Source organism: Leuresthes tenuis, unplaced genomic scaffold (assembly GCF_036924035.1).
Source record: "Leuresthes tenuis unplaced genomic scaffold, fLeuTen1.0.hap1 SCAF_12, whole genome shotgun sequence".
Taxonomy (NCBI): Eukaryota; Metazoa; Chordata; class Actinopteri; order Atheriniformes; family Atherinopsidae; genus Leuresthes; species Leuresthes tenuis.
Genome location: NW_027325366.1, coordinates 33077851 through 33100929, shown reverse-complemented (window position 1 = coordinate 33100929; position 23079 = coordinate 33077851). Strand labels below are relative to the sequence as shown.

The window sequence follows — 23079 nt, the reverse complement described above, 5'->3', positions numbered from 1 at the left end:
GGTACATTTGAATATCCTCTGTAGGCTGCTGTAGTATCTGCTGAAGCATGATACATTTTTGCTGGTCCTCAGGGGCGGTTCTGCCTCTACAAGCTGAGTGAAGATGACTCAGAGGACTGGGATGAAGTCCCAGACACGAGTCAGTTCAGGGTCACCAGAGGAATCCCTCCCAACAGCCCTGTTCAAGTCCTCATTCGGGTTTATATCGTCTCTGTGAGTCCTGCTCGGTTCTTCCCCTCATATCATGCAATCACACGGGTTTTAAATCCCATTTGCTCTGTTTTTCCCTCAGGCGTCTAACCTTCACCCGGCTGACCCTGACGGGAAGGCTGACCCTTACATCGTTCTTCGACTTGGCAAAAATGAAATCAAAGACAGAGACAACTACATTCCTAAACAGCTTAACCCGGTTTTCGGAAGGTAAATATTCCCAGTGAGATATTCCCAGTGTAGGTAGACCTGTCCCAGGGGTCTCATGTTTCAAACCTGACCCTGCTTCCAGATCTTTTGAGATCCAGGCCACATTTCCTCAGGAATCTCTGCTGTCTGTGCTGATCTACGACTTTGACCTGGTGGGAGGGGACGACCTGATTGGACAGACTTGCATCGACTTGGAGAACAGATTTTACAGCCGACACAGAGCCACCTGCGGACTCCCAACTGAGTACAGTCTGTAAGTCCAGGTCCTCTTCTTCAGATGGAAAACCCTACAATCCAGGAATGCACCAACCTAACAGTACCATCTCTGTTTGTCTGCCAGAGAGGGTTATAACGCCTGGAGAGACTGTCTGAAGCCATCAGAGCTGCTGTCAAAGATGTGCAGAGAAAACGCCGTGGATGGTCCTCACTTCAGTCCAGGACGCATCATTGTGGCGGACAAAGTCTTCGTCGGCAAGACGCTCTTCATGCTTGAAGGTAAAGCCGAGTCCCTCTGAGACGTCGCCTGTTTACCAGCTCAGCATTTAAACGACATTTTATCAGTGGATGCAGTTGCAGATTCTGTTTTCTGATCAGCTGGAGGAGGGTTTAACTTGTGTCAGTGGATTATGGGATACGTCTCTCTTCAGATCTGAGAAAACTACTGTTATTATTGGCCTAGTTTCAGTGTTTTACCTGAGGTTCAAGGCAAAGGTTGTGGACTGACCCGCAGACCTTAGCCTGGCCACACCCTCCCAGTTCTGTGGAGCCAAACTGAGACCATGATGGCTGTTAATGTGAAAATATACATACATTTGGAAACTCAAAGTCTGATTTTGAACTTAGGAAAACAAAACAAAAAATGCATTCAAAATATAAATAAAGTGAAGCAAAAGTTTATTATTATTTATTTATCAGTATTAATTTTTTTATTCATTTCAGTTTCACTTTTACATCATTTTACATTTTTTTTGGGACAGCCCAATAATAAAGAATTACAGTTTCTCTGCATCGAGACAGGATGTTCCTGATTTTAACAATATCACGAAGGTGAAAGAAGGCAGAAACCTGTTTTATATGTGATTCAGAGGACAGATTCAGGTCAGAAATAACTCCAAGGTTCCTCACTGTAGGGCCAGAAGCCAAAGAAATACCATCTAGAGTAACTACTACGTTTTGTCTGAATTTAGAAGCAGAAAGTTCTGAGTCATCCAGGTCTTTATGTCTTTAAGACAGGCTTTTATTCTGACCAACCTGTTGGTTTCATCTCGTTTCATAGATAAGTACAGCTGAATATCATCAGCATAGCAAAGGAACTTTATGCCATGCTGTCTGATAATGTTACCTAATGGAAGCATGTATAAAGTAAAAATAATTGGTCCAAGCACAGAACCCTGAGGAACTCCATGACTTACTCCAATGTGTGAGGAAGATTCTTCATTTACAAGAACAAACTGGAATCTATCAGATAAATATGACTTAAACCAGCCTAATGCAGTTCCTTTAATCCCAATAACATGTTCAAGTCTCTGTAACAGAATGCTGTGATCGATCGTATCAAACTTTTCAAGACTTCACAGGAACCCTGTTAACGAGCTCTGTTGCACCAGCGTTTTATAGCGTTGGAGTTCCATCAGACATGGAACAGTAGTGATAATTGTGTGTATATATATATGTGTTTATGTGTGTGTTCACTTCTCAGACCAGCCGGTGGAGTGCTACGAACATCTGTCTTTGAAGGTCCTGCACCGCTGGGCCGAGATACAAGCTGTCGGATGCAAACTGGTACCAGAACACATTGAGACCAGAACTCTGTTCAACAAGGCTCGGCCTGGAATGGACCAGGTATTCAGACTTTTTTATATTCAACTGTACTTTATATGTTATCAAACATTATTACTGTTAGATGAATGGATGCATGTTTGTTGAAGCTGCTGCTTTAAGGCAACTCCACTCAGGCCCACATGCTGCTCATGTTTAGGGCCCGTCTGTTTACAGTCAGGTTATGAAAGTCCCCACAGTGAAAATCCTTACCTGTAAAGGTAAAGTCATATTTTCAGGTTAAGAGTTTGGCTGCAGGGAGTCGATGTGAGAAAATGCAACGTTCTTTGAGTTCATGAAAACACAATGTGTTGAAGGGCCAGGTTCAGATGTGGGTCGACATGTTCCCTGTGGATTTGCCACATCCAGGACCCTCAGTGGACATTTCGCCTCGAAAACCAAAAGGGTGAGAAAACTTTCTCTTAATGCCTGGCCGAGCAGCAAGTTTCATATTTAGTTAATTGGAAAAGAGGCAACTGATGAGTAAACGTGTTCAGGTACGAGCTGCGTATCATCATCTGGAACACGGAGGATGTCATTCTGGAGGACAGCAACTTCCTGACGGGTCAACAGTCCAGTGATATCTACGTGAAGGGGTAATTACGCTATAAATAACCAGTGGTGCAGTGCAGAGTATATTTTCAGTCAGCATAGAGTGTATCTACATCCCATCTGAGGTGTGTTACGCTCCAGTTTTCTCAGGGTGGTGGAGGGATGACCCCCCTGCTCTGCTGCTTAGGTTTAAACACGATGTATGATAATTACGGTAAACTTTTTAAACTTTACAACATCATGATACTGACACAAAAACATGGAAACTCACAGAATGTGTCATACGGACGGATGGAATCACTCAGAGGGCATAATTACAGTTTGTAGTTTCACTTTACAAGCTGTTGGTCAGCATTAATTGTAGAATAAATCAGTTTCTCTTTTGTGATTAATTAAGAGTGACATTACATCACATTAAGGCACACACACTGCGTCTTCTTCCTCTGTTTCCACCACTTTTTGTACTGTGGCTCATCTCATTACTTTGAGGAAAAGCTCTTAATGACCGAGCTCCATCATACCTTAAAGATCTCATAGCTGGATATTTCCCCAACAGAGCACTTTGCTCTCAGGCTGCAGGTTTCCTTGTGGTTCCCAGAGTTTCTAAAAGCAGAATGGGAGGCAGAGCCTTCAGTTATCAGGCCCCTAAAAGCAGAATGGGAGGCAGAGCCTTCAGTTATCAGGCCCCTCTCTGTGGAACCAGCTGCCAGTTTGGCTTCAGGAAGCCTCTCTACCTTTAAGATCAGGCTTCAGCCTTAAATGAAAAGCACCAATCAATGCTGCTGTTCTGTTTCTCTGAAGCTGGCTCAAAGGGTTGGAAGATGACCGCCAGGAGACCGACGTGCACTACAACTCTCTGACTGGAGAAGGAAACTTCAACTGGCGCTTTGTGTTCCCCATCAGCTATCTGCCTGCTGAAAAGGTAAAATAAACCTGAACAATGCTGCCAGAAATCTTTAATCCAAGGAGCTCCAGAAACTCTGATGCAGCCTGGACCTCTTCCTCTCACAGGTGGTCGTGGTGAGGAAAAGGGAGAGTATTTTCTCTCTGGATAAAACGGAACAGAAACTTCCTGCTATCCTTATCCTGCAGGTCTGGGACTTCGAGACGCTCTCCTCAGACGACTTCCTCGGTGGGTGTTTATCGCTGCTACGCCACATGTATCTGTGTGTCTGTATATATGTATTTGTCTCTGTCTGCAGGCACGCTGGAGTTGGACCTTCATGGATTCCCTCATGGAGCAAAATCAGCCAAGTCCTGTAAGGCGGACATGTTAATAGATGCGAAGGACAGAATCTCCATCTTCCAGCAGAAGAGAGCGCGAGGCTGGTGGCCTTTTAGCAAGTCAGGAGAGCTGACGGTACGCACATCCAAACACAGTATGCTGTTGAAACCACCACACAAAGTCAGATACAGATCAGCAAACACTTGTTAAATCTTCAGGGGAAAGTGGAAGCAGAGTTCCATCTCGTCACAGCCGAAGAAGCTGAAAAGATTCCTGTTGGCCGAGCGCGGAAGGAGCCAGATCCACTGCCGAAACCAAAGTAAGATCAAAGAGTCCAACTGTTATTCCAGTGGTACAAAATCAATAGCTTGTATATATATATATATAAATATGCATGTTTTTTCATACATTTTTATACCTTTTTTTTATTTACATACGCTTTAATGTTTTTTCACGTTTTTTATCATACGTTGGTATGCATGTTTGCACGCATTTTTGTTTGTTTGTTTGTGTGAGCATTTTTTTATACATTTGTATGCACTTTTTTTCATACTTTCATGTTTGTATAAGAAATTTTTCATGCGTTTGTATGCGCATTCTTTTTTTTATAATTTCGTATGTTTGCGTTTTGTGCACTCTTTTATTCATACGTTTGTATGCGAGTTTGAATCTGCGTTTTTTCCATACATTTGTATGCGAGTTTGAATCTGCGTTTTTTCCATACGTTTGTATGCGAGTTTGAATCTGCGTTTTTTCCATACATTTGTATGCGAGTTTGAATCTGCGTTTTTTCCATACGTTTGTATGCGAGTTTGAATCTGCATTTTTTCCATACATTTGTATGCGAGTTTGAATCCGCGTTTTTCCATACGTTTGTATGCGAGTTTGAATCCGCGTTTTTTCCATACGTTTGTATGCGAGTTTGAATCTGCGTTTTTTTCATACGTTTGTCTGCGAGTTTGAATCTGCGTTTTTCCATACGTTTGTATGCGAGTTTGAATCTGCGTTTTTTCCATACGTTTGTATGCGAGTTTGAATCTGCGTTTTTTCCATACGTTTGTATGCGAGTTTGAATCTGCGTTTTTTCCATACATTTGTATGCGAGTTTGAATCTGCGTTTTTTCCATACGTTTGTATGCGAGTTTGAATCTGCGTTTTTTCCATACATTTGTATGCGAGTTTGAATCTGCGTTTTTTCCATACCTTTGTATGCGAGTTTGAATCTGCGTTTTTTCCATACGTTTGTATGCGAGTTTGAATCCGCGTTTTTTCCTACGTTTGTATGCGAGTTTGAATCTGCGTTTTTTCCTACGTTTGTATGCGAGTTTGAATCTGCGTTTTTCCATACGTTTGTATGCGAGTTTGAATCTGCGTTTTTTCCATACCTTTGTATGCGAGTTTGAATCTGCGTTTTTTCCATACGTTTGTATGCGAGTTTGAATCTGCGTTTTTTCCATACCTTTGTATGCGAGTTTGAATCTGCGTTTTTTCCATACGTTTGTATGCGAGTTTGAATCTGCGTTTTTTCCATACCTTTGTATGCGAGTTTGAATCTGCGTTTTTTCCATACCTTTGTATGCGAGTTTGAATCTGCGTTTTCTCCATTCGTTTGTATGAGAGTTTGAATCTGCGTTTTTTCCTACGTTTGTATGCGAGTTTGAATCCGCGTTTTTTCATACGTTTGTATGCCAGTTTGAATCCGCGTTTTTTCCATACGTTTGATGCGAGTTTGAATCTGCGTTTTTTCCATATGTTTGTATGTGAGTTTGAATCTGCGTTTTTTTCATACGTTTGTCTGCGAGTTTGAATCTGCGTTTTTTTCATATGTTTGTCTGCGAGTTTGAATCTGCGTTTTTTTCATACGTTTGTCTGCGAGTTTGAATCTGCGTTTTTTTCATACGTTTGTCTGCGAGTTTGAATCTGCGTTTTTTCCATACGTTTGTCTGCGAGTTTGAATATGCGTTTTTTCCATACCTTTGTATGCGAGTTTGAATCTGCGTTTTTTTCCATACCTTTGTATGCGAGTTTGAATCTGCGTTTTTTCCTACGTTTGTATGCGAGTTTGAATCCGCGTTTTTTCATACGTTTGTATGCGAGTTTGAATCTGCGTTTTTTCCATACGTTTGTATGCGAGTTTGAATCCGCGTTTTTTCATACGTTTGTATGCGAGTTTGAATATGCGTTTTTTCCATACGTTTGTATGCGAGAGTTTGAATCTGCGTTTTTTTCATATGTTTGTCTGCGAGTTTGAATCTGTTTTTTCCATACCTTTGTATGCGAGTTTGAATCTGCGTTTTTTTCATACATTTGTCTGCGAGTTTGAATCTGCGTTTTTTTCATACGTTTGTAAGCGAGTTTGAATCCGCGTTTTTTTTCATTAGTTTGTATGCGAGTTTGAATCTGCGTTTTTTCCTACGTTTGTATGCGAGTTTGAATCTGCGTTTTTTCCTACGTTTGTCTGCGAGTTTGAATCTGCGTTTTTTCCATACCTTTGTATGCGAGTTTGAATCTGCGTTTTTCCATACGTTTGTATGCGAGTTTGAATCCGAGTTTTTTCCATACCTTTGTATGCGAGTTTGAATCTGTGTTTTTTCCATACCTTTGTATGCGAGTTTGAATCTGCGTTTTTTTCATACATTTGTCTGCGAGTTTGAATCTGCGTTTTTTTCATACGTTTGTAAGCGAGTTTGAATCCGCGTTTTTTTTCATTAGTTTGTATGCGAGTTTGAATCTGCGTTTTTCCATACGTTTGTATGCGAGTTTGAATCCGAGTTTTTTCCATACCTTTGTATGCGAGTTTGAATCTGTGTTTTTTCCATACCTTTGTATGCGAGTTTGAATCTGCGTTTTTTCCTACGTTTGTATGCGAGTTTGAATCTGCGTTTTTTCCTACGTTTGTATGCGAGTTTGAATCTGCGTTTTTTTAATACGTTTGTATGCGAGTTTGAATCTGTGTTTTTTCCATACGTTTGTATGCGAGTTTGAATCTGCGTTTTTTCCATACCTTTGTATGCGAGTTTGAATCTGCGTTTTTTCCATACCTTTGTATGCGAGTTTGAATCTGCGTTTTTTCATACGTTTGTATGCGAGTTCTAATCCGCGTTTTTTCATACGTTTGTATGCAAGTTCTAATCCGCGTTTTTTCATACGTTTGTATGCGAGTTTGAATCTGCGGTTTTTCATACGTTTGTATGCGAGTTTGAATCTGCGTTTTTTCCATACCTTTGTATGCGAGTTTGAATATGCCTTTTTACCATACGTTTGTATGCGAGTTCTAATCCGCGTTTTTTCATACGTTTGTATGCGAGTTCTAATCCGCGTTTTTTCATACGTTTGTATGCGAGTTCTAATCCGCGTTTTTTCATACGTTTGTATGCGAGTTCTAATCCGCGTTTTTTCATACGTTTGTATGCGAGTTTGAATCTGCGTTTTTTCCATACGTTTGTCTGCGAGTTTGAATCTGCGTTTTTTTCATACGTTTGTCTGCGAGTTTGAATCCGCGTTTTTTTCATACATTTGTCTGCGAGTTTGAATCTGCGTTTTTTCATACGTTTGTCTGCGAGTTTGAATCTGCGTTTTTTTCATACGTTTGTAAGCGAGTTTGAATCCGCGTTTTTTTTCATTAGTTTGTATGCGAGTTTGAATCTGCGTTTTTCCATACGTTTGTATGCGAGTTTGAATCCGAGTTTTTTCCATACCTTTGTATGCGAGTTTGAATCTGTTTTTTCCATACGTTTGTATGCGAGTTTGAATCTGCGTTTTTTCCTACGTTTGTATGCGAGTTTGAATCTGCGTTTTTCCATACGTTTGTATGCGAGTTTGAATCTGCGTTTTTTTAATACGCTTGTATGCGAGTTTGAATCTGCGTTTTTTTCATACATTTGTCTGCGAGTTTGAATCTGCGTTTTTTTCATACGTTTGTAAGCGAGTTTGAATCCGCGTTTTTTTTCATTAGTTTGTATGTGAGTTTGAATCTGTGTTTTTTCCATACCTTTGTATGCGAGTTTGAATCCGCGTTTTTTCCATACGTTTGTATGCGAGTTTGAATCTGCGTTTTTTCCATACCTTTGTATGCGAGTTTGAATCTGCGTTTTTTCCATACCTTTGTATGCGAGTTTGAATCTGCGTTTTTTCCATACCTTTGTATGCGAGTTTGAATCTGCGTTTTTTCCATACATTTGTCTGCGAGTTTGAATCTGCGTTTTTTTCATACATTTGTCTGCGAGTTTGAATCTGCGTTTTTTTCATACATTTGTCTGCGAGTTTGAATCTGCGTTTTTTTCATACATTTGTCTGCGAGTTTGAATCTGCGTTTTTTTCATACGTTTGTAAGCGAGTTTGAATCTGCGGTTTTTTCATTAGTTTGTATGCGAGTTTGAATCTGCGTTTTTCCATACCTTTGTATGCGAGTTTGAATCTGCGTTTTTTCCTACCTTTGTATGCGAGTTTGAATCTGCGTTTTTTTTAATATGTTTGTATGCGAGTTTGAATCTGCGTTTTTTCCATACGTTTGTATGCGAGTTTGAATCTGCGTTTTTTTCATACATTTGTCTGCGAGTTTGAATCTGCGTTTTTTCCATACATTTGTCTGCGAGTTTGAATATGCGTTTTTTTCATACGTTTGTAAGCGAGTTTGAATCCGCGGTTTTTTTCATTAGTTTGTATGCGAGTTTGAATCTGCGTTTTTCCATACGTTTGTATGCGAGTTTGAATCTGTGTTTTTTCCATACCTTTGTATGCGAGTTTGAATCTGTGTTTTTTCCATACCTTTGTATGCGAGTTTGAATCTGCGTTTTTTCCATACCTTTGTATGCGAGTTTGAATCTGCGTTTTTTTCATACATTTGTCTGCGAGTTTGAATCTGCGTTTTTTTCATACATTTGTCTGCGAGTTTGAATCTGCGTTTTTTTCATACGTTTGTAAGCGAGTTTGAATCTGCGGTTTTTTCATTAGTTTGTATGCGAGTTTGAATCCGCGTTTTTTTTCATTAGTTTGTATGCGAGTTTGAATCCGCGTTTTTTTTCATTAGTTTGTATGCGAGTTTGAATCTGCGTTTTTTTCATACATTTGTCTGCGAGTTTGAATCTGCGTTTTTTCCTACCTTTGTATGCGAGTTTGAATCTGCGTTTTTTTTAATATGTTTGTATGCGAGTTTGAATCTGCGTTTTTTCCATACGTTTGTATGCGAGTTTGAATCTGCGTTTTTTTCATACATTTGTCTGCGAGTTTGAATCTGCGTTTTTTCCATACATTTGTCTGCGAGTTTGAATATGCGTTTTTTTCATACGTTTGTAAGCGAGTTTGAATCCGCGGTTTTTTTCATTAGTTTGTATGCGAGTTTGAATCTGCGTTTTTCCATACGTTTGTATGCGAGTTTGAATCTGTGTTTTTTCCATACCTTTGTATGCGAGTTTGAATCTGTGTTTTTTCCATACCTTTGTATGCGAGTTTGAATCTGCGTTTTTTCCATACCTTTGTATGCGAGTTTGAATCTGCGTTTTTTTCATACATTTGTCTGCGAGTTTGAATCTGCGTTTTTTTCATACGTTTGTAAGCGAGTTTGAATCTGCGTTTTTTCCATACCTTTGTATGCGAGTTTGAATCTGCGTTTTTTTCATACATTTGTCTGCGAGTTTGAATCTGCGTTTTTTTCATACGTTTGTAAGCGAGTTTGAATCTGCGGTTTTTTCATTAGTTTGTATGCGAGTTTGAATCCGCGTTTTTTTTCATTAGTTTGTATGCGAGTTTGAATCTGCGTTTTTCCATACGTTTGTATGCGAGTTCTAATCCGCGTTTTTTCCATACGTTTGTATGCGAGTTCTAATCCGCGTTTTTTCATACGTTTGTATGCGAGTTTGAATCTGCGTTTTTTCCATACGTTTGTCTGCGAGTTTGAATCTGCGTTTTTTTCATACGTTTGTCTGCGAGTTTGAATCCGCGTTTTTTTCATACATTTGTCTGCGAGTTTGAATCTGCGTTTTTTTCATACGTTTGTCTGCGAGTTTGAATCTGCGTTTTTTTCATACGTTTGTAAGCGAGTTTGAATCCGCGTTTTTTTTCATTAGTTTGTATGCGAGTTTGAATCTGCGTTTTTCCATACGTTTGTATGCGAGTTTGAATCCGAGTTTTTTCCATACCTTTGTATGCGAGTTTGAATCTGTTTTTTCCATACATTTGTATGCGAGTTTGAATCTGCGTTTTTTCCTACGTTTGTATGCGAGTTTGAATCTGCGTTTTTCCATACGTTTGTATGCGAGTTTGAATCTGCGTTTTTCCATACGTTTGTATGCGAGTTTGAATCCGCGTTTTTTTAATACGCTTGTATGCGAGTTTGAATCTGCGTTTTTTTCATACGTTTGTAAGCGAGTTTGAATCCGCGTTTTTTTCCATTAGTTTGTATGTGAGTTTGAATCTGTGTTTTTTCCATACCTTTGTATGCGAGTTTGAATCCGCGTTTTTTCCATACGTTTGTATGCGAGTTTGAATCTGCGTTTTTTCCATACATTTGTCTGCGAGTTTGAATCTGCGTTTTTTTCATACGTTTGTAAGCGAGTTTGAATCCGCGTTTTTTTCCATTAGTTTGTATGTGAGTTTGAATCTGTGTTTTTTCCATACCTTTGTATGCGAGTTTGAATCCGCGTTTTTTCCATACGTTTGTATGCGAGTTTGAATCTGCGTTTTTTCCATACCTTTGTATGCGAGTTTGAATCTGCGTTTTTTTCATACATTTGTCTGCGAGTTTGAATCTGCGTTTTTTTCATACATTTGTCTGCGAGTTTGAATCTGCGTTTTTTTCATACGTTTGTAAGCGAGTTTGAATCCGCGTTTTTTTTCATTAGTTTGTATGTGAGTTTGAATGTGTTTTTTCCATACCTTTGTATGCGAGTTTGAATCTGCGTTTTTTCCATACCTTTGTATGCGAGTTTGAATCTGCGTTTTTTTCATACATTTGTCTGCGAGTTTGAATCTGCGTTTTTTTCATACGTTTGTATGCGAGTTTGAATCTGCGTTTTTTTCATACGTTTGTAAGCGAGTTTGAATCCGCGTTTTTTTTCATTAGTTTGTATGTGAGTTTGAATGTGTTTTTTCCATACCTTTGTATGCGAGTTTGAATCTGCGTTTTTTCCATACATTTGTCTGCGAGTTTGAATCTGCGTTTTTTTCATACATTTGTCTGCGAGTTTGAATCTGCGTTTTTTTCATACATTTGTCTGCGAGTTTGAATCTGCGTTTTTTTCATACGTTTGTAAGCGAGTTTGAATCCGCGGTTTTTTCATTAGTTTGTATGCGAGTTTGAATCCGCGTTTTTTCCTACCTTTGTATGCGAGTTTGAATCCGCGTTTTTTCATACGTTTGTAAGCGAGTTTGAATCCGCGGTTTTTTTCATTAGTTTGTATGCGAGTTTGAATCTGCGTTTTTCCATACGTTTGTATGCGAGTTTGAATCTGTGTTTTTTCCATACCTTTGTATGCGAGTTTGAGTCTGCGTTTTTCCATACGTTTGTATGCGAGTTTGAATCTGCGCTTTTTCCATACGTTTGTATGCGAGTTTGAATCTGCGTTTTTTCCATACGTTTGTATGCGAGTTTGAATCTGCGTTTTTTCCATAGGTTTGTATGCGAGTTTGAATCTGCGTTTTTTCCATACGTTTGTATGCGAGTTTGAATCCGCGTTTTTTCCATACGTTTGTATGCGAGTTTGAGTCTGCGTTTTTCCATACGTTTGTATGCGAGTTTGAATCTGCGCTTTTTCCATACGTTTGTATGCGAGTTTGAATCTGCGTTTTTCCATACGTTTTTATGCGTGTTTGAATCTGCGTTTTTCCATACGTTTGTATGCGAGTTTGAATCTGCGGTTTTTTTCAATACGTTTGTATGCGAGTTTGAATCTGCGTTTTTCCATACGTTTGTATGCGAGTTTGAATCTGCGTTTTTTTTCCATACGTTTGTATGCGAGTTTGAATCTGCGTTTTTTCCATACCTTTGTATGCGAGTTTTAGTCTGCGTTTTTCCATACGTTTGTATGCGAGTTTGAATCTGCGCTTTTTCCATACGTTTGTATGCGAGTTTGAATCTGCGTTTTTTCCATACGTTTGTATGCGAGTTTGAATCTGCGTTTTTTCCATAGGTTTGTATGCGAGTTTGAATCTGCGTTTTTTCCATACGTTTGTATGCGAGTTTGAATCCGCGTTTTTTCCATACGTTTGTATGCGAGTTTGAGTCTGCGTTTTTCCATACGTTTGTATGCGAGTTTGAATCTGCGCTTTTTCCATACGTTTGTATGCGAGTTTGAATCTGCGTTTTTCCATACGTTTTTATGCGTGTTTGAATCTGCGTTTTTCCATACGTTTGTATGCGAGTTTGAATCTGCGGTTTTTTTCAATACGTTTGTATGCGAGTTTGAATCTGCGTTTTTCCATACGTTTGTATGCGAGTTTGAATCTGCGTTTTTTTTCCATACGTTTGTATGCAAGGTTTTTTCACTCTCGCCACTAAGAAAGATTGGTGATCTGAGAGCTGGAGGGGTGGCTGTCCACCACCTGCCCTTGAGCAAGGCACTGTACCCCAATGCTCCCTGGGCGCTGTGAATGGCATAGAAATGCACATAGAAATGTATGGAAAGAAAAAAGTAAGCATCCAAACACGCTTACTGACGTATGAAAAACAAAAACAAAGTTTGGAAAAAAACAATGTATAAAAAAATGCACAAACAAACGTATGGGGGAAAAAAAAAGAGGCATTCAGACATACAAACGTATGAAAAACAAAAATATACATGTATGCACGTAGATGTATATACCTGCATATAGTACAATCATATGTACATGTATAAAAAGAATAGACGTAAATATATGTATGTACATCTATTAAAAATACGCAAACAAACCTGCATACGAAAGTATGAAAAAAAAAACCAAATACAAAACGTTTGAACAAAAACACGCATTAAAAAGTATGTAAAAATAAATTAATAAAAACACGCATAGAAACAACAAAAAAATGCGCTAACAAATGTATGAAAAAAAACGCAAAAACCAAACCTTCAGAAAGCGAGAATTGTTGATCAGGACACTAAAGATTACAGGACAGTCATGAATGAGGCAGATCAGGAGTTTAAACAGGACTGTATTTGATGCAAAGGAAAGTTTATTTTCTGTGAGATAATCAACAGAAAACTTTAAAGATTACAGGAAAGTCTGGCTGCTTGGAAGGAAACAGGAAGAAATCACAGTTACAGCAAAGCTTATCAGCTAATGTGGCACCTGGATTAATCCTCACTCTGCCTAACTCATGCCTTCAGGTGCCACATTCAGTAAATTATACATGTACCTTATTTAGAAAACTATTTGGTGTTTATGATGAAAGCCACAAGCTCAGACGCACACAAACACACATATAGATTTATATATCTGTGCATATGTATGTAAATAAATAGATACATACATGTAGACATGATTTCTAATCTGAGTGCATACTTACCAACTTGCAAACACACAACTCCATGCAAACACTGTACCTAATACTGTTCAGAGCTGATTACAGACCTAAATAAATAATATGTCACCTCTCTCCTTCTCCTCCAGCCGTCCAGACACGTCCTTCTCCTGGTTTGTGAATCCATTCAAGTGTTTCTTCCATTTGATTTGGCGAAACTATAAGAAGTACATCATCATCGCACTGCTGCTGCTCATCACCGTGCTCTTCCTCGCCTTGTTCTTCTACACTCTGCCAGGAGCGCTCTCTCAGAGGATTATCAATGGAAAACAATAACTACGAACAGTTTAACTGTTAGTTATAAAGTTTAACTCGATGTGTATCTTCATGTTTCGTCTTTTAATGGAAACTACTGACAAAACATCAGCAGCCTTCTCATGTCTGAGAGCAAACTGACCGGTTAGACATACATTTCTCTAAAGATATTTAAAGTACAGTTGATTTTTTTTTCTCTTTACATTTCTGCCCATTTGCATTGTTACTCTCATGTAAATTAAAAGTTAAATCCAGGCTGGATTCACACAGATGTGTCACTTTAAATGGGGCGATTGCCAAAGCTTATACTAAATCTGTTGCTTTATCTGCTGTGGAGGTTTGAGAACAAACAAAGGAGCAGGTTCCAGCCAATAAAATCAGAATATAACAAGAATCCTGCCAACTGTTGACTCCAAACACACGAAGCTGCAGTTTGACTCTGTATTCAGATGCTTTACTTATTAACCCAAAGAATAAATCAACATTTCAGATCTTGCAAAGTTGTCGGAATAAAAACTCAACAGTCCTTATTTTAGCTACTTTTATTATCACTCAGCAGAATGTTGGAATTCATGAGAAAGGAAAGTAGGATTTCTGTATATATTATAACTCCACAACAAAGTGCACAAATGGCCGTATTAAAATAAGCTACATGCACACCAACAAAGAAAATAGACATCGATATTTAACTGAATTATAACAAGTTTCAGGATTATTACAGTATTTTCCATAGAAATTGGTTAAAAATGATGCAGATGTGGGGCTGTAAGGTGCTTGAAAGTCTGACCTGATGAAGATGTGCTCATTAAAGCCGATTCTTTAGCGCAGTTTGTGTTCACTGTAATAACGCTGCGTCTGTCAGCGAGATGCTCTGCTGTGGCGTGCTGACCTGGGGATAGGAGGATGAGGAGGACGTGACGGTGTGCTCATGTGGAGCCTTGTGGGGGCCTTGCAGGATGAGGGAGGAGGAGGAGGAGGGAATATGGGGCAGGATGGCAGAGAGGCTGTTTGCTGACATGTTGCTGAGGAAGCTGATGGAGCGAGGAGCTGCTGAGGTCTGCTGAGGCCTCTGATCGCTGCTGGAAGCTGAAACAAAAGAGGAAAACGATGGTTAGCATCTTAACTTTCCACCAGAAGATTAACCTTAGGTTTAATTTCTGTGACTAAGTGCTGACATCCATCTAAAACTCAATATTTCTTCATTACTTTTCTCTGACTCACAGTTTGAGGATGATATTTATGACCAACCATCGAAATTTAAGAAATGGCATCGAGTATAATTCCACTAATGGGCACTCGGCCCCGATGAACCCCCCTTAAAAAATGTAAATGATTGGATAAATCAATAATTTCATCATTAAAGAAGCATTTTTGAGCACAATCAGGTTTCCCATCAACTCTCCACCTTTAGCTTTGTGTCCAAAAACGATCACTTCTGGCTCCAGGAAACCAAAGGAGCATCCAAAACATTGCTTCCTCCTGCAGTTGTGACCTAAAACTCCCTGAAATTCTTTGGAAAAAACGACGACACTTAACGAGAATTTGCAGCAGTGAAACTACAGATGTTAAAAAAAAATATCCATCAAAATCTACATCAAATGCTTTTACTCATTTAGTTTCACAGCTGCAAACTGTTTACATGGCAGTAAATAAAGAGATGATGTTACTTCAGCTGCTCTGGTCCATGCTGATGTTCAGAAAACTTCCTGGAAACTGAGGGGAGACAGACTTTAAAAAGATCTCATCTTACCACAAGGTGCTCTGAGCTGCTGCTGCTGCTGCTGCTGCTGTTGTTGGCTGTTGGCTGGAAAAGCAGTTTTAGGAAGTCCTGCAGCGCCTCCGTGAGTCTGGAAGTGAACAAGACAGAAATGATGCTACTGGAAGGTCCTGATTTTACCATCAACTCTGCTGCAGCACGAGTGAAGCTGACCTGCATGAATACATTGGTCCTTCTGTGAAGTATTACATGAATCTCTGTTAATAAACAGTGTTTTTCATTCAGAAATGACCAAGCAGACATCTCTGAGATAATGAGACTAAATGTGAAGTGAAACCGGCTGCTGCTGGTCTCATTTTTAAGGATGGACACACTCAGAAGTGAGAGACCTCATCAACACAGAATGAAGCGAGAAGAATCTCAGAAGCAAACCTGAAAACATCAGTTTCCCACAGAGAGATGCCTGTTAAAGAGTAACAATGAGAATAAAGCTCTTTTCTCTCTGAGGAAGGGACAGAGTGAGTTACCGGGCGCTCACAAGCTGCCGCCTCTGCTGCCGAAGCAGCCAAAGGGGCGGGGCTTTCAGAAAGCTAATCCATCTATACATCGGTTCCTGCAATAATAAGTTTCTCCTCCATGGTTTTTCCTCTCACTCTGTCCTTTTCTGACTTTTTTCCACCTTCGGAATCCAGAGCGGCAGTGTTATGCTAAAACATGCTATTCTAACCTTTGTCATGTTATTAGAGAAGCTCATTTGCATAAAGTTGAGCCTCCCTCAACTTTCAAAGCTTTTCGACGCCGGCTTACATTGAAAATAAATGGCAGCTGGCTGCCTCGGCCGCTCAAGACGCTTTTGGTCTATTTAACCCCTTTAATATCACAAAATGTGTGATAAATGTATCAAAGGTTTTCTCAAAGAGGAAAGTTTATTAAGGGATTTGATGTAAGTTGGTGTATCTGACCGCAATGAGCAGAATTCCATGAAAACGGGAGCTCTGATGGAAAAAATCCTGATCTGCCTTTAGCCGGATCGTATTGGAGGGAACATACCAGCTCAGTAGCTCTAAGACGCGCTCGTTTCAATATGAACGCGGTGATGCGTTCACGCCTTGTTGTCATGAGTAGCTGCAACAGGAAGTTCTGCAGCTGATAGAAATTATTTTGGGCTGGAAAAACAAGGCTGAACAACATGTTTGACTTAAGCATCCAAACTGAGGTTAGTATTAAGTATTAGCCTTAGAGTCTTAGCAGTGAGGTGCTAACGGTTAGATTTACGCAGCCGTCTTCACTGTAAAAAAAGGTAAAGAGGGCCAAGGACGGAGCCCTGTGGGACACCACAGGTTGGCTGAGCCACTGAGTAGGTAAAGTTATTCAGAATGACTGAAAAGGTTTTAATAAACTGGTATAAAGTGTCAGAAACTAAGAGGAGAGTCCGTAATCAACAGGCTAAACTGTTCATCACCGACCTGAGCTTGGTTCAGACAGGCCTGGAGTTTCCTCCTCGCCCTCCATCTGGCCACCCTCAGTCTGGTCTTCTCTCGACGTTCACGCACCTTCAACACAACATCCTCGTCAGAATCCATCGGCGCGGTTATTACCACATGTTTCTCAGAGACTCACCAGATCTGCCAGCAGCGGCTGAGGCAACGCTTTCTCCAGCTCCCGGCGCCTGTTGAGGTTTCGCCGCCGGAGCTCGTTCCTGCGCAGCTTGTATTCTTCATAAAGGCTGAGGTCTTTGGGCCAGGTCCGCACCACCTGGTGGGGCACAACACCGGATGGCAAGGCTGCAGCGGAGAGCAGGGAGGCAGCAAACTGAGGCGGTGCATCTGAGAAAGACATGCAGGGACTTCTTTAACTACATGAGATGGAAGAAACTGCTGCTGCCCTCCATTCACTCGACATGTGTCCACATTCTGCTGTAAGAGTTTTTACTTTATCGCTGTTATTACTTTAAAAATGCAGCTGTGGCTAAAAGCTGCTTATCGGCCGACTCCATTGTTCACTGCAAGAGTTTCCACCAGGTGCATGATGGGAAATAATGTGAGAAAAATCGACTGTGGTCTTAAAAAGTGACTCAGCAAGATTTGGAGTGTTTGTAAAATCTTTGGTCGAGACTTAAAACTCGGAGAGTTTGTTTTTAGATGTGAGAAGGTGAAGGTGAAGGTCCGGTTTTTTATTTATTTATGGTTTTTCCCACCAAAGAGGAAGTCATTTTGTTCCACACATCTCTCAGATTCATGCACAGCCCCACCTGCACACAGATCTACTCACAGCTGCTCGGTCCCGCTGAGCTGAAAGCTGAATTTGGGTTCATCTGACTTGCTGCAGGTCTCAACCTCTCCGTCACCGACCTTTGACCCTGGAGGAACACGTGAAAACATTTATTCTCCTCAGTAGCTGTGCGACACTTTTTCAGAACAACTTTCTTTCCTGAACCAGAACTTATTCTGTCCGGCAACTGCACAAATAAGCACTGGTGCATCGGCCGTTTGATCGTTGTAAGAAAACTTAAATCATATCCTTCAGTTTTCTATCTCTCTACATCAATATGATCTAAAACATCACATTTTCAAATAGAATAGAACAAATAGGACAAAAATTCAACACTTGGTCAATAAATGATCCAAATGTACATATCAGTGAGTAATCAATGATTATGAGCCTTTTCTTTGGCAGAATGACTTGATGCATTTCTTTTTAGGTTTACTCCAGAGAGATGATACAACCACCAAGTTTCATTGATGGTCAAAGTGAGTTCAGAGGTTTGCTTAAAAGCTGTTGATGGGTCACTCATGGGGATAAAAGTAAACAGATCTGATCTGAAAACAACACTTTATGCTCAGTCTGACCTCACCTCGGACTCAGCAGGACGGCCCTGCTGCACCTGGCAGTCCAGCACCAGGGTGGCCATCACCTCCTGCTCCTCCTCCGGCTCCTCTTTGATGCAGATCACCTCCTCCTCCGGGTGCCGTGACTGGACCTCCTGCTTCACCTGCAGACCGTCAGGATGGGTTTAAATTTACTGCTGAAGCTGTCAAAGTCCCATCTGAGACTGCGATGTCTGGTTTTAGTTTATTCATATAAACACTGAAGCTTTTAAACACTGTAACTTAAATAATGTCATCTTCTTTGAATCCATTCAGTTGTATTTAGCCTGCTTAGTTTTCTTTTCGTGTGCATTTTCTTTAGCCCTCGTCACTCAGCTGATTCCACGATGAAGCCTGATATGAGCACACGTTGATGTGCAGCCAAGTCGGACCCATAAGGTGCAACAGATGATTACTGCTGTTTACTCACTGTAACGTGCAGCTTAATGATGAAAAATGGATCCAAAACACAGACATTTATGATCTTCAATCACTATAAATAAAGTGCAGATTTGACTTTTTACAGTTATATATGAAGTAATATATGAAGTAACACAAAAGAGCCGTTCTGAAATCCTTTTTCAAGGCGTAGTCAAGCAGAGGAGGATGTCTGGTTTGGGACCCTCAGGCCCTCCAGGACACCTTCAGATGCTCTTTGACTACAGCTTAACTGCTCAGAGCTCGATGAGGAGAGCACACTCCATATTAGGCAGGTGGTCATAATGTTATGGCCACTAAATCACCTCTAAAGCTGAAGAGGGCAGCATGGAGCTATCAGCCTGGGTAGAGACACGTGGCGACAGTGAGACGGATGCTGAGTGCTGCCCTGCATCCACACCCAGGGGCTGAAAAGGGGGAGGGGCCACAGCAGCGTCCATGCTGACTGTCGGCGCCCGCACGGTGACGCTCCACTTGCACTCGTCCTCCTGATTATCATCTTTCCTCTGAGCTGCATCACGCTGTGTAGGACAAAACAAGACTGCACAAAAGTAGCTGTTTAGTCTCAACAGTTCTGGGTCTAAAAAGCTTCTTCCAGCTATGATGGAGAAAAAAAGCACAATAATGAAAGTTTAGACAAATAAACACGCAGCAGGACAGCAGACGCCACCTGACACAACCCCCAGAAACACCTCCATGCACATCTCACTGACTGATGAGCAAAACACGTTCATGTTTAATGGATCAGAGTCCAGATCAGGATTTGTATGAAGCTTTTCTCTATGTGGAGACGCGCTGCTTCTAACGGGATCTATAAAGACCAGCTGGAGATAATTCACAGCTACCAACAGATTCAGACGACACCAATACCAAAGTGTTAATAAACGTGGCTGCAAACACAATGTGGTTCACGGACATGACTGGAAACATTAAGCTTTACATTAACAGCTTCACTGCTCAGGTTCAGCAGACTAAACACGACACTGGCAACATTTCAGCTGGTCTCCACAAACCCCGACACGAGCAGCTCTTTGCTGCTGCAGCAACACATTTTCAGGGATGGAGTTGGTTCTTTTGTGGTTGAAACAGAACAGAAAGAACAGGTGCCAAGTTAAGAACTGGCTCTGAACCAGCACTGGAGCCACATTGGTGGAAAAACCCATCAGTTTACTCGGTCCTCTGGATTGTTCCCACTCCATGGAAGGGATCTGAAAGGAGGCACTATACAGGAGTAAAAGACTGAACTACTGTAATTCTTTATTATTGGGCTGTCCCACAGATTCTCTGAAAAGCCTCCAGCTGATCCAAAACCCTGCAGCCAGAGTTCTGATGAGATCTAACAGCAGAGATCATGTTTCTCCAGTTTCAGCTTCTCTTCATTGGCTCCCTGTTAAATTCAGAATAGAATTTAAGATTCTTCTCCTCACATATAAAGCTCTTAATGACCGAGCTCCATCACATCTTAAAGATCTCACAGTTGGATATTTCCCCAACAGAGCACTTTGCTCTCAGGCTGCAGGTTTCCTTGTGGTTCCCAGAGTTTCTAAAAGCAGAATGGGAGGCAGAGCCTTCAGTTATCAGGCCCCTAAAAGCAGAATGGGAGGCAGAGCCTTCAGTTATCAGGCCCCTAAAAGCAGAATGGGAGGCAGAGCCTTCAGTTATCAGGCCCCTAAAAGCAGAATGGGAGGCAGAGCCTTCAGTTATCAGGCCCCTAAAAGCAGAATGGGAGGCAGAGCCTTCAGTTATCAGGCCCCTCTCTGTGGAACCAGCTGCCAGTTTGGCTTCAGGAAGCCTCTCTACCTTTAAGATCAGGCTTCAGCCTTAAATGAAAAGCACCAATCAATGCTGCTGTTCTGTTTCTCTGAAGCTGGCTCAAAGGGTTGGAAGATGACCGCCAGGAGACCGATGTACACTACAACTCTCTGACTGGAGAAGGAAACTTCAACTGGCGCTTTGTGTTCCCCATCAGCTATCTGCCTGCTGAGAAGGTAAAATAAACCTGAACAATGCTGCCAGAAATCTTTAATCCAAGGAGCTCCAGAAACTCTGATGCAGCCTGGAACTCTTCCTCTCACAGGTGGTCGTGGTGAGGAAAAGGGAGAGTATTTTTTCTCTGGATAAAACGGAAAAGAAACTTCCTGCTATCCTTATCCTGCAGGTCTGGGACTTCGAGACGCTCTCCTCAGACTTCCTCGGTGGGAGTTTATCGCTGCTACTGAACTGAATCTATGAGGAAGGTTGTGTACAGGTGGGTGTAACTGGAGGTTTTGACAGGTGACCGTGGCGTGTATATTATGGCCGTCACAGTGCACGCACACACATGCACACACACACACACACACCTGTACATGCGCTGCTGTCCACAGAATCTGCTGCTGGGTTCACAGCGAGCGTGACGGGCAGCAGCAGGGCCGAGGAGTCCGACTCAGCCACGTCTGAAGGACAGCGCACTCTGACTGCTCGCCTGCTCGGGCTCTTTGAAGAGGTGCATTCTGGGACTGCAAACACAGGACGGAGTGTGAGTTGATGAAGAGGAGAAGAGAGCGGCAGTCAGACAGCTGAGTTCCTTACCCTCACTGTTTCTCATCAGCGCTGCCCCCGCAGTCCTCTGAGCGGAGCATGAGGGCTCAGCGGGGGAGACGCCGGCCTCGCCTCTCTGCATCCTGCTGAGGGCTGGTGGGTGGATGCGGACCAGAGTGGAGGTGGAGGCTCTCTGCTGCAGCTCTTCCTCCACCCCCTGCCTGTAGTACTTGAGCTTCAGCTCGGTGTAGCGCAGCTTTGCTCGAATGTTGTCGTTCTCCTTCTCTTTCAGGGTCTTTTCCCTCTGCAGCGCCACCATGTCCCTCTTCATCATCACCAGCTGAGCTTTCAGCTCCTCAAATTTGACTCCAACCACTTTGAGCATCTCGGCCAACACCGTCTCCACCGCTACGTTCACTGCTCGCTCCACCACGGTGCCCATCTGGCCCCGAATCAGTGACACAGCAATGCTAACGTCCATGACATGAAACCTCTGGTCCAATCGACGGTTCTTCAAACAGACCTACAGAAACAACAACACTTCAGTAAACTTAAATCCATCCAGCGGTGAGAATTACAAGTTAGAAGTTCCACAATCATCATGCAAAAATGATGGTGGCATGTTGAAGATGGAGGAGATATTTAAGAACTGAAGTTCTGTAGATTATCTCACAGGTTTCAAAGAAAATAAACTTGTCTTTGCATCAAATACAGTCCTGTTTAAACTCCTGATCAGCCTCTTTTCTTTATAACTCTCCTGTAACCTTTAAAGTGTCCTGATCAACAGTTCTGCAGCTTTCTGAAGCTCTTTCAGAGTTTTTCTTTGGACATTTTCTGCTTTTTCTCTCATTTTCAGTCCTTGTACCTGAGCATTTTCAGAGGAATGTGTTTTTTCTTTGTTCAGCCACTTAACTCTGAGCTATGAAGCATTCAGGCAGAAAAAAGGCTCCTAACTCAAGGGATGAACCAGTGTTGTGTCGACACAGAACAGACAACTTAGCAAAGAAGCCATTTTAAACTGGATCTTTAGGCACTTTGTCACAAAGACACATCATTTGTTCCCATTTCTTTAGCTGCATCTATGAAAAACAGCAAAGAAAACACAGTTTGACAGACAGAAAATAGGATTTCTGCAGCAACAAGGTGATTCCCAAAGAGCTGTTAGCTGAAAACTTGGCATATCTCAGCACGGTGTGCAGCGTGTCCTTAAAACATTTGAGGAAGGCTAAAACCTAACTCAGTCTATGTGAGCTTATTTCTGTCTGCTCATTACTACAACTGACGACAGAAACACATTAAAGGCAAACTATGGACGATGTCAACACTGCACTCACCGTTTATGCTAGCCGTTAGCCAGCTAGCTTCCGCCTTGGCTGGGAGAATCTTCTAACGGGAAATTAAAATGAAGCTCTAATGACACTTTAACCACACAGACGTAAATACTCCTGTCACAAAAATCAAACTATTACTGGGAGACAGCTAGCTGGCTAATTTTCCACATATTGCTGAAGGCATTTCCGACTTTGGGTCATTGTAGCGTCACAACTGAAATGTTTCCGAGGTCAAAGTAAAAACTGATTTCTTCTTCGCTGGTATGCTGGTTTATTTGCGTTTCAGATGCAATAGTTCGCCCCCTATCGGTTCGGCGGAATAACGACACAGTTAAAAAGGGGTTTCAGACAATTGTCATCGGAATAATTTATTAAAACCTACTTTTTGAAACTCTTTTTTAAAATCTTAGAAGTCTACATTTTCCACCCATGTTTAGTTCATT

The 23079-nt window shown here is 41.4% G+C and overlaps 2 protein-coding genes across 3 annotated transcripts in view; one reads left to right on the top strand and one right to left on the bottom strand.

Moving 5' to 3' along the window:
* Positions 1-13791, top strand: part of fer1l6 (fer-1 like family member 6) — a 36258-nt gene extending 22467 nt beyond the window's left edge. The window contains exons 35-46 of the mRNA XM_072397576.1: positions 73-213; positions 293-420; positions 503-673; positions 761-915; positions 2120-2262; positions 2556-2644; positions 2736-2834; positions 3592-3712; positions 3802-3922; positions 3993-4150; positions 4234-4334; positions 13598-13791. Of these exons, the coding sequence (XP_072253677.1) occupies positions 73-213; positions 293-420; positions 503-673; positions 761-915; positions 2120-2262; positions 2556-2644; positions 2736-2834; positions 3592-3712; positions 3802-3922; positions 3993-4150; positions 4234-4334; positions 13598-13784 (1614 nt within the window). The 3' untranslated portion in view covers positions 13785-13791. The remainder of the gene's footprint in view (positions 1-72; positions 214-292; positions 421-502; positions 674-760; positions 916-2119; positions 2263-2555; positions 2645-2735; positions 2835-3591; positions 3713-3801; positions 3923-3992; positions 4151-4233; positions 4335-13597) is intronic.
* Positions 13792-14270: 479 nt separating this feature from the next.
* On the bottom strand, positions 14271-22892 carry LOC140319789 (uncharacterized). 2 transcript variants are annotated; one of them, XM_072397575.1, is made up of 10 exons: positions 22640-22892; positions 21357-21828; positions 21128-21283; positions 19091-19326; positions 18335-18472; positions 17752-17839; positions 17101-17264; positions 16947-17033; positions 15514-15610; positions 14271-14849 (listed from the first exon to the last, which is right to left on the bottom strand). In XM_072397575.1, the coding sequence occupies exons 2-10, from the start codon at positions 21784-21786 to the stop codon at positions 14599-14601; spliced, it is 1647 nt and encodes a 548-aa protein (XP_072253676.1). In that variant the 5' UTR covers positions 21787-21828; positions 22640-22892; the 3' UTR covers positions 14271-14598. The 2 variants fall into 2 exon arrangements, with proteins under 2 accessions (XP_072253676.1, XP_072253675.1); XM_072397574.1 differs by having other exon boundaries at positions 14273-14849; positions 17101-17306; positions 22640-22891.
* Positions 22893-23079: the final 187 nt, after the last annotated feature.

What these genes read in the sequence shown, in the direction of transcription:
- LOC140319789 (XM_072397574.1), bottom strand. Translation starts at nt 21,786, where the DNA reads ATGGACGTTAGCATTGCTGTGTCACTGATTCGGGGCCAGATGGGCACC. An exon ending in GGACAGCAGCGCATGTACAG is followed by an intron (nt 19,327 to 21,127) that starts GTGTGTGTGTGT and finishes ACTTTTGTGCAG; the next exon opens with TCTTGTTTTGTCCTACACAG. An exon ending in CTCAGCGGGACCGAGCAGCT is followed by an intron (nt 17,307 to 17,751) that starts GTGAGTAGATCT and finishes TGTCTTTCTCAG; the next exon opens with ATGCACCGCCTCAGTTTGCT.